General features: G+C 39.0%; 2 protein-coding genes and 1 long non-coding RNA gene across 3 annotated transcripts; all 3 read left to right on the top strand.

Annotated features, from left to right (window-relative positions):
* Nucleotides 1-1,355: 1,355 nt before the first annotated feature.
* LOC101479305 (cytosolic sulfotransferase 1) lies at nt 1,356-4,844 on the top strand. The gene is made up of 8 exons (XM_004546110.6): nt 1,356-1,501; nt 2,318-2,456; nt 2,561-2,683; nt 2,859-2,959; nt 3,122-3,248; nt 3,324-3,421; nt 4,163-4,337; nt 4,415-4,844. Exons 1-8 carry the CDS (start codon nt 1,481-1,483, stop codon nt 4,525-4,527), a joined length of 897 nt encoding a protein of 298 aa, XP_004546167.2. The 5' UTR covers nt 1,356-1,480; the 3' UTR covers nt 4,528-4,844.
* A 1,661-nt stretch (nt 4,845-6,505) lies between these two features.
* LOC112436670 (uncharacterized) lies at nt 6,506-7,510 on the top strand. The gene is made up of 3 exons (XR_013094958.1): nt 6,506-6,797; nt 7,292-7,363; nt 7,461-7,510. It is a non-coding gene; the product is annotated as an uncharacterized LOC112436670 (long non-coding RNA).
* A 1,417-nt stretch (nt 7,511-8,927) lies between these two features.
* LOC106676355 (cytosolic sulfotransferase 3) lies at nt 8,928-11,131 on the top strand. Its single transcript, XM_014412783.4, has 8 exons — nt 8,928-9,084; nt 9,508-9,646; nt 9,771-9,899; nt 9,994-10,094; nt 10,261-10,387; nt 10,471-10,568; nt 10,666-10,840; nt 10,913-11,131. The coding sequence occupies exons 1-8, from the start codon at nt 8,992-8,994 to the stop codon at nt 11,023-11,025; spliced, it is 975 nt and encodes a 324-aa protein (XP_014268269.2). The 5' UTR covers nt 8,928-8,991; the 3' UTR covers nt 11,026-11,131.
* The last annotated feature ends 1,428 nt before the right edge of the window (nt 11,132-12,559 follow it).

The raw sequence follows: 12,559 nt of genomic DNA, 5'->3' as shown, positions 1-12,559 counted from the left end.
CAGGATTAAGATAATAAAAAAAAAATCTACTTTTTTCTTTCCCTGCATATTTCAAATCTTTTATTTCAGTCTTGTATTCATCTTAGCCTTTTAATGTTGTCTCATGGTACCACCTAGTGGGTTAAAAGGGAATAAAAGTTTCCCTTCATCAAGTTCCTAAGTAACAAAATACATAAATAAATGAATTAATAAAAACACTAGGGATAATCACAACAAAATATCCAGGAAATTAAAAAACAATTAATAGAAACAATCAATTAAAAAAAAAACACAATAAAAGATGGTGATAACAAAATAAAAGTCTTAAGAAGAAGCTCGATGCCTCAGAGTCACAGGGTGGTGGAGCCCTTCACCCCTAACATAATTTGAAAGGTGGGGTACAGCATGAACTTACTGCCAGCCTATAGCAGGGCTCTCTCTTTAACATGCTAATTAATCATTCCTACCATATTCTTCTGACTCTTTTCTTTAGAGTTGATCTTGCTTGTACTTTACCCCTCTGAATAGTGTTTGTGTGATCTTTGGTCTTAGAACGTGTTTTGCAAGCTAAAATCTGCAACTTCCTTTCTGTTCAAACAAACCCAATGTGCAGTTGTAATTTTTAACTTTTCATTTATTTTTCAGTTCCTTCTGTGAACATCAATTCTGGTTTTATGTTTACATTTCAAAGATTATATTTTGATGTTTGTGATTTTAATAATAAGTTCCATTAAACTGACCTGCAAAAAATGACTTATCGTTTGTCACTACAGTAACTACGATACTGATGTTCTAACTATTGTCCCCATATTAAAAATGTAAGCATAAAACACATGCATGCAGGAGATTTTTGCTATTTTTTTAATACTTGCGAAAGTAGTTAAGCATAACTGCTAAACTGGAACAATAATGCTGATAAAGGCCACAAGCCCAGAAATGTTTTTACTCTCCTTGATGTGTCTTTAAAGTAGATTAACTCCAGCCAGAAAGCCTATTCTCTTTATCTACAGCTATGTTGGATTTGAAAATCAAGATTTCCTTCTGACTTTTAAAAGCTTACCTTTCAAAGGGGAACATATTTGTTCCCTCACTTAAACCTCTGTACAGTCATAAATAAAAAGCTTTGTCATTGCATGACATTGCTTTTTGTTCAGTGGTCATGTGATATTACTGTAACGTCATCCAAACTTCTAATCAATGTATTGTATATCATGCATTTACAATACTGTCCATTTAAAATGTCATACCAAATAAAGTGATTTGAATGCATGAGTAATGTTTTCATTGACACAATTCTAGGATTCATTTAGATCCTAGAATAGGAAAAGAAATGCTCCCAACAAAAGGATCCGGAAGTCAGGGAAGGGCTGGAATTTCAGTTCTCCCCTGGGAGGGCCCTTCTCACTGCAGCGTGTTACGTAATCAGAAGTTGCATATAAAATACTCATCTGGACAGAGAAAAATCCCAGTAAGAGAAACCAGACAAAAACCGGCAATCAGCATGTCTCTCGATCCAGAGAAGGTATGCCTGACATCTTTAAACCAAACTGTTTTTGTTGTTGTTGTTGCTTCAGCTAGAGTTTGCTCTAATTTTATGGTGTTTGTCTCTTGTTAAGCATGTAGAGCTAAGCTAATGACAATGGATTTATCAGTTAAAGTCGTGTAAATGCATCCATGAGCCATGTGGGTTCATTTTATTTTGCAAGTCAGAGGGTTACTTTATCAATCAGCACCAGTGTTTTTGTTGAGCAGCAGCCAGACTTCCTCTCTGAGCACACCAAGTATTTTTGTGCTGTTAACCATTTGTGATCTCGCTCTCTCTTTAAAGAGGACTTGTATAAAACAGCTTGAAGCATGATCTGACTTCATTACCCACAGATGGCACTGCAGTACCTGATTACATTACATTACATTGATTTCTCAGCCTTGATAAAGACAGCAAGAGCCCTGGTCCTCATAATATTTCAGGAAAACTTTAACAAGCCTGAGAGCAGCTGAGTGGTATTTCTATTATACATTTAACTGGTTAGTACACAAACAAAGTGTCCTCACTCTGTAGAAACAGTCAGCCATTGTAACCATTGTAAAATTTAATTTGTACCATCTGCATTCATACTATGAGTGAAATTTATAACTTGCAAACAATATTTTCCCTGCTTTATATTCTCTCTCTGTGTGTGTTTTATTTATTTATGTACATATTAACTGCATCATAAGTGATTTATTGTTGTTTTTAATCATCATGATGCACAACAAGTGTCCTTTTTGGGACAATAAAGTGAATTTAAGTACACATTCAGATTTTTTAAAAAATCTGGTTTTTGCTTTTTTCCCAAAGGCAGTTTTTCCTTCTCGACAACAACTGTTTGATTTCCATGGAGTCTCAATGATTCCCATTTTCACAACCAACTGGGAGAACGTTCAAAACTTTCAGGCCAGACCGGATGATATACTTATTGCAACATATCCCAAAGCAGGTCGGTCCAAGAAAGAGGTATAAACCTTTACAGCTCATCAAAGTGTGTGCATAGAGGTCAGTGTAGGGGTCATGTTAACTTCTTTTTCCCCCCTCTCACTTTAGGAACCACATGGGTCTCCCAGATTCTTGACCTGCTGTATTTTGGTCAGACAGAACGACAGAAAACCATCCCTATCTTTGAGAGAGTGCCCTTCCTGGAGATTGCCGTTCCACCTTTGTTTTCAGGTTTTTGATCAAATGTACCAATTTTACACAAACACCTACAAACCATTATGGATTGTTGGCCTCTTTTTCCTCAAACTTGACTAAAATCATATCGCTATGTTACCGTTGGTTAGTTGGTATTAACATTTTACACAGACAAACTTGTGTTTTTTTTCATCTTCATCCCTCCATGCAGGAAAAGACCTGGCAGACAAGCTGCCCACCACCCCTCGACTCATTAAGACTCATTTTCCTGTCCAGTTTGTGCCAAAGTCCTTCTGGGAACAAAACTGCAAGGTTGCATTTTCCTGTCTGTTGTTTGCATCAGCTTAGTGTATCATCAAGAAGCTGATAATAATACCGATAATAGTGCAGTTTTCCACTTGGCTTAAGTTAAACTTGAAGCCTACCAAGAGAATTTGAGATTCATTTGAGTTAGAGTTCGTTTTTCTTTTGTAGATTGTCTATGTAGCCCGCAATGCAAAGGACAACATGGTGTCTTTTTTCCATTTTGATCGCATGAATATTGCTCACCCAGAGCCTGGCGACTGGAGCAACTACATCCACAGATTCATGGAAGGAAAAAGTATGCATAAAATACTATATTAAAGTTATTTTCATTTACTGTATGACTGCTATTTTCCTGTTTCTGTGGCCCTAGTGGTGTTTGGCTCCTGGTATGACCATGTGAATGGCTGGTGGAAGAAGAAACAGACTTACTCAAACATTCACTACATGTTCTATGAAGATATGATTGAGGTAATCTGATTCCTTTGTGAGTTCCTTTCTCTTTACGCTACTTGCTTGAAGCTCTCATTTAGTAGCTTATAATGCTGTAATGATGGCTGTAATGTTGTGATGATACAGTTAGGTCCATAAGTATTTGGACAATGTCACATTTCTTTTGTAATTTTGCCTCTGTGTACCACCAGAAAGGCTGTTAAATCAAGCAGTCAGTTTGTTTTAACTTAAAAATAACTGGACACACTAATATAGTTACCGTATACCTATATGGACTTGCTTTGAGATGTACTTCGAGGCCTTTACTGCAGCCACCTTCAGGTGCTGCATGTGTGGATCTCTGTCTTCAGTAACTAAACTGCATGCTCTATTGGATTGAGAGCAGGTAACTGACTTTGCCACTGAAGACTATCCCCTTTCCTTCTCTTAAGAAATCTCTGGGTTGCTTCGAGTCGTTATTTGTTTATATTATGACGCACCGTCTCATCAGTTTTGCAGCATTTGGATAAATCTGAGCAGATAGTATAGCCCCGTCCACTTCTAAAACCATCCTGATACTTCTATCAGCAGACACATCATCAATAAACAGTGACTTTGTTCCACTGGCAGCTATACATGCCAAAACATCATCTCCACTATGTTTGACAGATAATGTGGTATGCTTAAGATCAGGGGTCTCCAGCTCCAGTCATCGAGAGCTACTGTCCTGCAGCCTTTAGATGCATCCCTACTCCAAATAACTCTTATCTATCTTTTCAGGACACTGAACGGGAAATAGACAAACTCTGCAGCTTCCTCAGTTTGTCCAATTCAGCTGAGGATAAGAAAATGATTGCAGGTGGAGTCCAGTTTGATAACATGAAAAAGAATGAGATGACCAACTATTCCACGTTCTCCATTTTAGATTTCAAGATTTCTCCCTTCATGAGAAAAGGTACATTGAACCATATTGTGATGCATGAGGTGATATTAGGAAAAATACCTGACTGGTTTTTATCTATGTCTCTGCAGGAAAGGTTGCTGACTGGAAGAACCACTTCACCGTCGCTCAGAATGAAGTGTTTGATGAAGACTACAAGAAGAAGATGAAAGATCCCACACTTCAGTTCCGCACTGAAATTTGAACAGAGCCAGGCATATAGAATGTAAAAAGGGTCACTGATTGACTTTATCTAAATCTTTAACTAAATCAATGTGCTTTATATTATTAATCACAAATTAAAAGGCATTTCATGTTTGAAAGTGAATATTTATGTCACTACAAACAAAAAAATATTGGACATTACCAGTAACACTGTACTGCAATACTGAAACTTTGGTGTGTAGATTAAAATGTATAAAGTAATACGAAAGTTTACTTTTTTAAGTTTTTTACTAAGTGCTAACAGCCCATTTTTTATTCTCTGTGTGTGATAAAAAAAATAAAAGGTAATGACTGGTCCATTTGTTTTGCAGGGTTTTCTATTTGATTTTATTCAGGTTTAGTTATATTTTACAGCCAGGTAAAAAATCTGCATTGTTCCGTCAAGAAATACCGAACTAGCAACAATGTATTGTTTGTGTAGCTGAAATCAATATGAATTCCTCTGTCTGGGGGGTTTTGAGAATGTGGTTTACCCAAGACAAAATGAATACAACTATACTTATCATATTTTAATTAGTCAATACTATTTATAAACTAAATATAAAATACAAATGTACCTTATCACAGGGGATCGTCCTCCTGGCCCTGGGAGCAGTATTGTCTAATAGGGTCTCCCATTAGAAATTGGTCACAAGGGAGGCACCAGATTAAGAGCGATTCAAAACATGCTAATGGAAATTCCTGCACCGTATAATCTCACCATGGGAAATCAAGGCCCCTCTTGGAGCCAGATTGGGGAGGGAAGCTTGCCAGCTAGACTCTGGTGACTGGATCTGGATTAATGAGGCTTGTTCAGGCACAGCTTCAAGAAATCATATGAATCCACCATCCTGTGGGCCTACTATGCACAATGACAGGCACCAGGGCCAGGGTCAGTGTAATCTGGGTAGCAGGCAAAGGCAAGGGCTAGGCATATTGACAGCCCCAAAACATCACAGACTTTGTTTTGTGGGAAGTGAACTGTCTTGCTAGCAGGAAAGAAACCTAGATAACTAGATATAGTTAGGTTCACCACGACATAAGGGTCCTGGAACCAAACTCCTGGAGAAGGGCTGGACTCATTCTTTTTCCAGAGTGGCCCATGGTGAAAGGTGCTGGTGAAGTCTGACTCACACGGCCTTGGCCAGCCTCCTGAAAAGGTATACCAGAGATGTAGAAGGCAGGAGAATAAACCAGCTGTTCTCCACAGAACCATCCAAGGTGTATTCTCAGTGGCAGGGGAACAATATGAGAACAGCAGCACCACCAAGTCTGGAGATGGAGTAATACTGGAAGAGCATATGGGACAAGGATGCTATGTATAACAACAATGTTCAGTGGCTCGTGAATCTAAGGGCAGACCACAGCAACCTCCCTAAACAGGGTCCGGGGAGGCTGTTACCCTGAGCAGGGTCCAGTAACCATCACAGTGCTAGACATCCAAGAAAGGGTCTCAAGTATGAAGGGCTGGACAGCACCAGGCCTGGACATGGTTCACGGCTAAAGAAGCCAGCTGCACTCAATGAACTTCTAGCAGCACAAATGAACCAGCTGCTAGTCAATAAGAGACACCCAGAATGGTGTCTGATGTCAGAAAGGCCAGAAAGTCCTGATGCCCAAGGATCCCCAGAATGGATCAGTCCTATCTAACTACCAGCCAATAACCTGGCTCAGTACAACATGGAAGCTCCTGTCCAGGCATCATAGCGGCTAAGATGAATAGGCATATGGCTCAAAACATGAGCGGGCACAGAAGGGAATTGGCACGAGTATCAATATCAGTGGAGTGAAACACCAGGTACTGGTAGACAGAGCAGCCGAGACTACAAACCCTGGCTCAACATCCTGTGCACTGCCTGGATTGACTACAAGAAGGCCCATGACTTGATGCCCCACAACTGGATCCTTTTTGGGAATGTGCTGCAGGTCTGAATGACAGGAAAGGATGTATATTTACAAATGAAATGAAGTTGACCAGGCAAAACATGACAACATTTTGTGTTCATATTGTCTGTAATGACACACAAGTCAAAGTAAATTTAGAAATCACTAATTTCTATACTTTTCCATACTGTCCCAAATTTTTCTGATTTGGTTTTGTATGAACAAGAAGGAAGTACTGGACTTTCACAACGTAACGCAAAGCTCAGATACGCTGATAGTGGTGTGTTTCGCAACCAGACGTTTGGTAGAAAACACTCAGCTGGTGAGGGAGTAATGCATTCAAAGAAGCAAGGCAGAACCCAGATCATGTTCCTTAACCCTAAAAAGGTATGTATGATATCTCTAAACAAAGCTGTTTTAGTATCTTTTTTAGCTACAATTTGATTTCCTTTCATGGAGTTTTTACTTGTTAAGCATGTAATTCTGAGCTAAAAACAAAGAAAGTAGTTTGAACGCATGCAGGAGGAATCGATAATCAATTCATTTGACAAAATGTGAAAGTTTAAGACCGTCTTTTTGTCACTTGGCACTAGTGTTTTTGTTGAGTTCAACCAAAGACTTGATCTCTAAGCACAAGGGCTTTTGTGCCGTTAATCATTTGTTGTATCACTCTCTTTATAGAGGACTTGTAGAAATAAGCTTGAAGCACTACCTGACTTCACTACCCACAACTGCCAACACTCTTTTTCTTCTCCGCAGTCAAATCCCTGCAGTTGCTGTTCACACATTTAGTTTTTTCTCTTTTCCCCAAAAAGCTATTTTGTTTTCCAGACCAGAGCTCTTTGATTTCCATGGAGTCTCAATGACTCACTATTTTACAGACAACTGGGAGAATGTTCAGAACTTTCAGGTCAGACCAGATGATATACTTATTGCAACATATCCCAAAGCAGGTCAGTCCAACAAACGTGTACAAACTTTATAGCTCATCAAAATGTGTGTATAGAGATCAGTGTTGGGATCAAGTTATTTGCCTCTCTCTCTTTCTAGGAACTACATGGGTCTCCCAGATCCTTGACCTGCTGTATTTTGGTCAGACGTGTCCAGAGAGGCAAAAAACCATCCCCATCTATGAAAGAGTACCCTTTCTGGAGATTGGTAACCTGAATCCAAAGATGGCATGGCAATCAATCATATTGCTATGGTTATATTATCATGTTACCTGTTTTCCATTTCAGGGTTTTCCTTATTCCATGTTCACCCCTCCATGCAGGGAAAGACCTGGCAGACAAGCTGCCCACCACCCCTCGACTCATTAAGACTCATTTTCCTGTCCAGTTTGTGCCAAAGTCCTTCTGGGAGCAAAACTGTAGGGTACAGTAACCTGTGTGCTGTTTTTCAAGAAGCTGATAATAGTACTGATAACAGTGCAATCTAAGGCAACAAACAAGACATTGTTGATTGAACCTAACAGGAAAGCACTAAAATAACCACTTGTTATAGCCAAGATAAGCAGAAGAGCATCTCTGAACACAGAGTATTTCAAAGCAGATGGGTTAAAGCAGTAGAAGACCACAGTGGGCGCCACTAATATCACCTAAGAACAGGAAACTGAGGATATAATTTGTACGTGCTCACCAAAATTGGAGGGTGGGGAAAAAAATGTGTGGGCACATTTTCTTGGTGTAATTAATTTTCTGAAGTTTCCAGACGAACAAGCTACAGTTAGTTTTGTAGTTTTGCCTCTGTACATCACTGCAGCAGATATTAAATCAAACCATAAATATGCGCTCGAAGTTCAGGCTTTTAGCTTCAATTCAAGAAATCTTGCCCAAACTAAACTGTGTAAGAATTACCTCCATTTCTATACACAACCTTCATTTTCAGAAGCTCAAAATTATTCAGACAACTGACTAACAAACAGTTTCAAGGTCAGGTGGTTTGCGTGATATTCAATGAGAAATGAAGCAGATAAATTGCAAGCTTGTAATGCTTGCAGTGAGGCTAGAACAAGAAGAACAGAGAAATGAGATGTAGGCTAGGGACCAATGCTAAATCCACTGAGATGCTAACCTTTAAATTTGTCTTTGCTCTTAAATTTCTAACTTTTATGCTGTCTTGCTTGTTTCTGGGCCACTACGCCCTCAAAGGCATCCTTTATTTTGACACTTTTTTTTGACAAATAAAGGACAGCTCAAATTTAAAGCTGTCATTTTAAAGTCAAACAAACCTTTTCTTAATGATTTTTCATTTTTAAATGGGGATTCTCATACATTTATTCTCTTTCCATGACCCTTGTGTTTAAAAGTCTTAGGTCAGTGGTCAAACTTCTTCCAATTACAAAGAACTCACAAAAAAAGATAAATAACTAAATGCACACTTATCTCTATCCAGTCTACAGCATATGATGTGCTTTTTAAAAATATTGCCTACTTAAAATTTCACACCAAATAGAACACGGAATTCATTTGAAGCACTTCAAATCCTTAAGCGAATGTGGCCACAAAAGGGTCAGGAAATCTGAAACCAGAGGGGCGGGGCTTTCAGATTACATGTGGAAGTGAGCGCAGCTAACAATGGTATGTTATGCAACCAGAAAAGGAGGAGAATTTTTCTTACAACACCAAAAGCCAGGCAGAAACCAACAATGAACATATCACTTAGTGCTGAGAAGGTATGTATGGTATCTCTAAACAAAACAGTTTGATGTTTTTAGCTACAGGTTGCTTTCCTGTTGTGGAGTTTGTTTCTTGTTAAGCATGTGAGGCTGAGCTATTAAAAAAGAAAGCGGTTTTAAATGCACGTAGAAGCAACCTATATTTTATTTGTTTTTCCAATGTTTGAAGCTTTAAGACTTTCTCTTTGTCACTTGGAACCAGTGTTTTTGTTAAGTTCAGCCAAAGACTTGATCTCTGAGCACACTGTGTGCTTTTGTGCTGTTAATCATTTGTTGTGTCACTCAGAAGTAGAAACAAATCTGAATTCACTACCCACAACTGCCAACACTAGTTTCTCTTTTTCTTCTCCGCAGTCAAATCCCTGCAGTTGCTGTTCACACACTCTAATGTTAGTTTTTTCTTTTCTTTTTCCCCAAAAGGCAATTTTGTTTTCCAGACCAGAGCTCTTTGATTTCCATGGAGTCTCAATGACTCACTATTTTACAGACAACTGGGAGAATGTTCAGAACTTTCAGGTCAGACCAGATGATATACTTATTGCAACATATCCCAAAGCAGGTCAGTCCAACAAACGTGTACAAAAATTATGGCTCATCAAAATGTGTGTATAGAGGTCAGTGTTGGGATCAAGTTTATTTGCCTCTCTCTCTCTCTCTCTCTCTCTCTCTCTCTCCCTTTCTAGGAACTACATGGGTCTCCCAGATCCTTGACCTGCTGTATTTTGGTCAGACGTGTGCAGAGAGGCAAAAAACCATCCCCATCTATGAAAGAGTACCCTTTCTGGAGATTGCCATCCCATCTTTGGATTCAGGTTACCAATCAGTCATATTGCTATGGTTATATTATCATGCTACCTGTTTCCCATATCAAAGTTTTCCTTACTCCATGTTCACCCCTCCATGCAGGGAAAGACCTGGCAGACAAGCTGCCCACCACCCCTCGACTCATTAAGACTCATTTTCCTGTCCAGTTTGTGCCAAAGTCCTTCTGGGAGCAAAACTGTAGGGTACAGTAACCTGTGTGCTGTTTTTCAAGAAGCTGATAATAGTACTGATAACAGTGCAATCTAAGGCAGCACGTCAGGCGTAACTTGAACCTTTAAGCCTAATAAGGAGCTCCAAAGTGTCTACTTCTGGTAAAGGTTTAAGATTTCTTTTTTCCATCTTCTGCAGATTGTTTATGTAGCCCGCAATGCAAAGGACAACATGGTGTCTTATTTCCACTTTGATCGCATGAATGTGGTTGAGCCAGAGGCTGGAGAATGGAATAACTACTTCCAAAGATTTTTGGAAGGACAAAGTATGCATAAATAATACAGTTATCCTTCGTGTGAGGTGTAGATCTTTTCCTCTCATTGCTTAAGTGTTGTTCTTTGATCTTAGTGGTATTTGGCTCCTGGTATGACCATGTGAATGGCTGGTGGAAGAAGAAACAGACTTACTCAAATATTCATTACATGTTCTATGAAGATATGATTGAGGTAATCTGATTTCTTCATTGGCACTTTCTTCTGCATGTTCTCATGCTCTCATCCAGGCGGTTTTAATGCTGCGATTAATTCCATGATGTGTTTCCAGGACACTGAACGGGAAATAGACAAACTCTGCAGCTTCCTCGGTTTGTCTCGTTCACCTGAGGAGAAGAAAATGATCTCAGGTGGAGTCCAGTTTGATAACATGAAAAAGAATGAGATGGCCAACTATTCTACAGCCCCGGTTATGGATTTCAAGATTTCTCCCTTCATGAGAAAAGGTACAGTGAACAGTAATGTGATGCATTTGGTAACATTAGGAAAAATACCTGAATTATTATTTTTTTCTGCAGGGAAGGTTGGCGACTGGAAGAACCACTTCACCGTCGCTCAGAATGAAGTTTTTGATGAAGACTACAAGAAGAAGATGAAAGATCCCACACTTCAGTTCCGCACTGAAATTTGAACAGAGCCAGGCATACAGACTGGATATAGTCTGAAAAAAATGAAGTATGAAATAAGCCAGAAGTGCTGATCTGTTTATTGAAATAAATAAACTTACAAATCACAAACTTATGAATCATCAGTTAACAGGAATGTCATCTCTGACAGTGAATATTTAAGACATGTATGTGCCCAAAACAGCCCATACCGTCTTGACTTTTTAAAAAGATCAAACAGATACTGCTGAACAGTACTGTTTAACAAAACAAGATCTCAATCTGACCAAAATTTAATCTTCATTTTTCTGGTTTTGATTGCAGTTGGCATACTTTGATGTTGCATCACTGTTGTCTTCAGTTTCATTATTGTTTCATTGATGTCCGTAGTCTTCTTAGTTGTACATGAATGCATGATTTATACTTATTACACACTCGCTTTACTCATTAGGGTACATCTGTTCAACTGCTCGTTAACGCACAGATCCAATCAGCCAATCGCATGGCAGCAACTCTGTGTTTAAAAAGAAAATCAGAATGGCATGGTTGCTAAGCTGGTCTAAGTAATTCAGTGGGACTACAAGGATTTTCCAGCAAATAGAGACAAAAAAGGAAAATAGCCAATGAGCAGCACTTACCTGGGTGTAAATGACATGTTGATGTGTTAGGAGCTCAGAGAAGGAATGATTAGACTGATTGAACCTAACAGGAAAGCACTAAAATAACCACTTGTTATAGCCAAGGTAAGCAGAAGAGCATCTCTGAACACACAGTTGAAGACCACAGTGGGCCCCACTAATATCACCTAAGAACAGGAAACTGAGGATATAATTTGTACGTGCTCACCAAAATTGGAGGATGGGGGGGAAAAAAATGTGTGGGCACATTTTCTTGGTACACTGAACATTGTTTAAATGCCACAACCTACCTTAGTACTGCTGCTGACCATTTCCATCTTGAACATTACCTCCAGTCTGCTGTTTCTATTTTCTAGGCCCCTTGCTTCTCCCCTCCCCTTTTGATCCCCTTTCGTTGCATCACTCAGTTTGTTCCATTTGTTTAGGCCTGTCCTACTACTATGTGAATCAGTGACAAAATTTGCTTTGCATTATACATTTTGAAAAGATACATGTTTCAATGCCTGGAACCAACACATTAATTTTAATACACTATATTTATAGGAAACACAACGGTTATCTACGTTACTGATCTGCAGTATTTTGGTCAGAAAACATAGTTCTGTCAAAACAAGGCAACATACACCAAGTACCAAAGTCTGACTCAGCAGAAACAAAAGCATGGGGAACAGGGGTTATACTGGGATTTAGGATGTAGGGGAAGCCTAAGAATTTCTACATCAGGGTACACCTCAAGATAAACAAACTAATTTGTAGTCTTTGTGGACAGGCTGCACCGTTAGATTAACAATAAAAAATTTTCCCTCAGTTTTGGACAGTACTGGTTATATGTTACAGACATAGTCTCTATCGAACATGTTAGCATACCATCCATGGCTAGTAAGTCATCTGTGGAATCATGTGAGCAGTGAAATTATTTTTC

The sequence above is a fragment of the Maylandia zebra genome, linkage group LG20, assembly GCF_041146795.1.
Source record: "Maylandia zebra isolate NMK-2024a linkage group LG20, Mzebra_GT3a, whole genome shotgun sequence".
NCBI lineage: Eukaryota > Metazoa > Chordata > Actinopteri > Cichliformes > Cichlidae > Maylandia > Maylandia zebra.
Note: the sequence above shows the minus strand (reverse complement) of the source record. Positions and strands in the feature narration are given on the sequence as shown.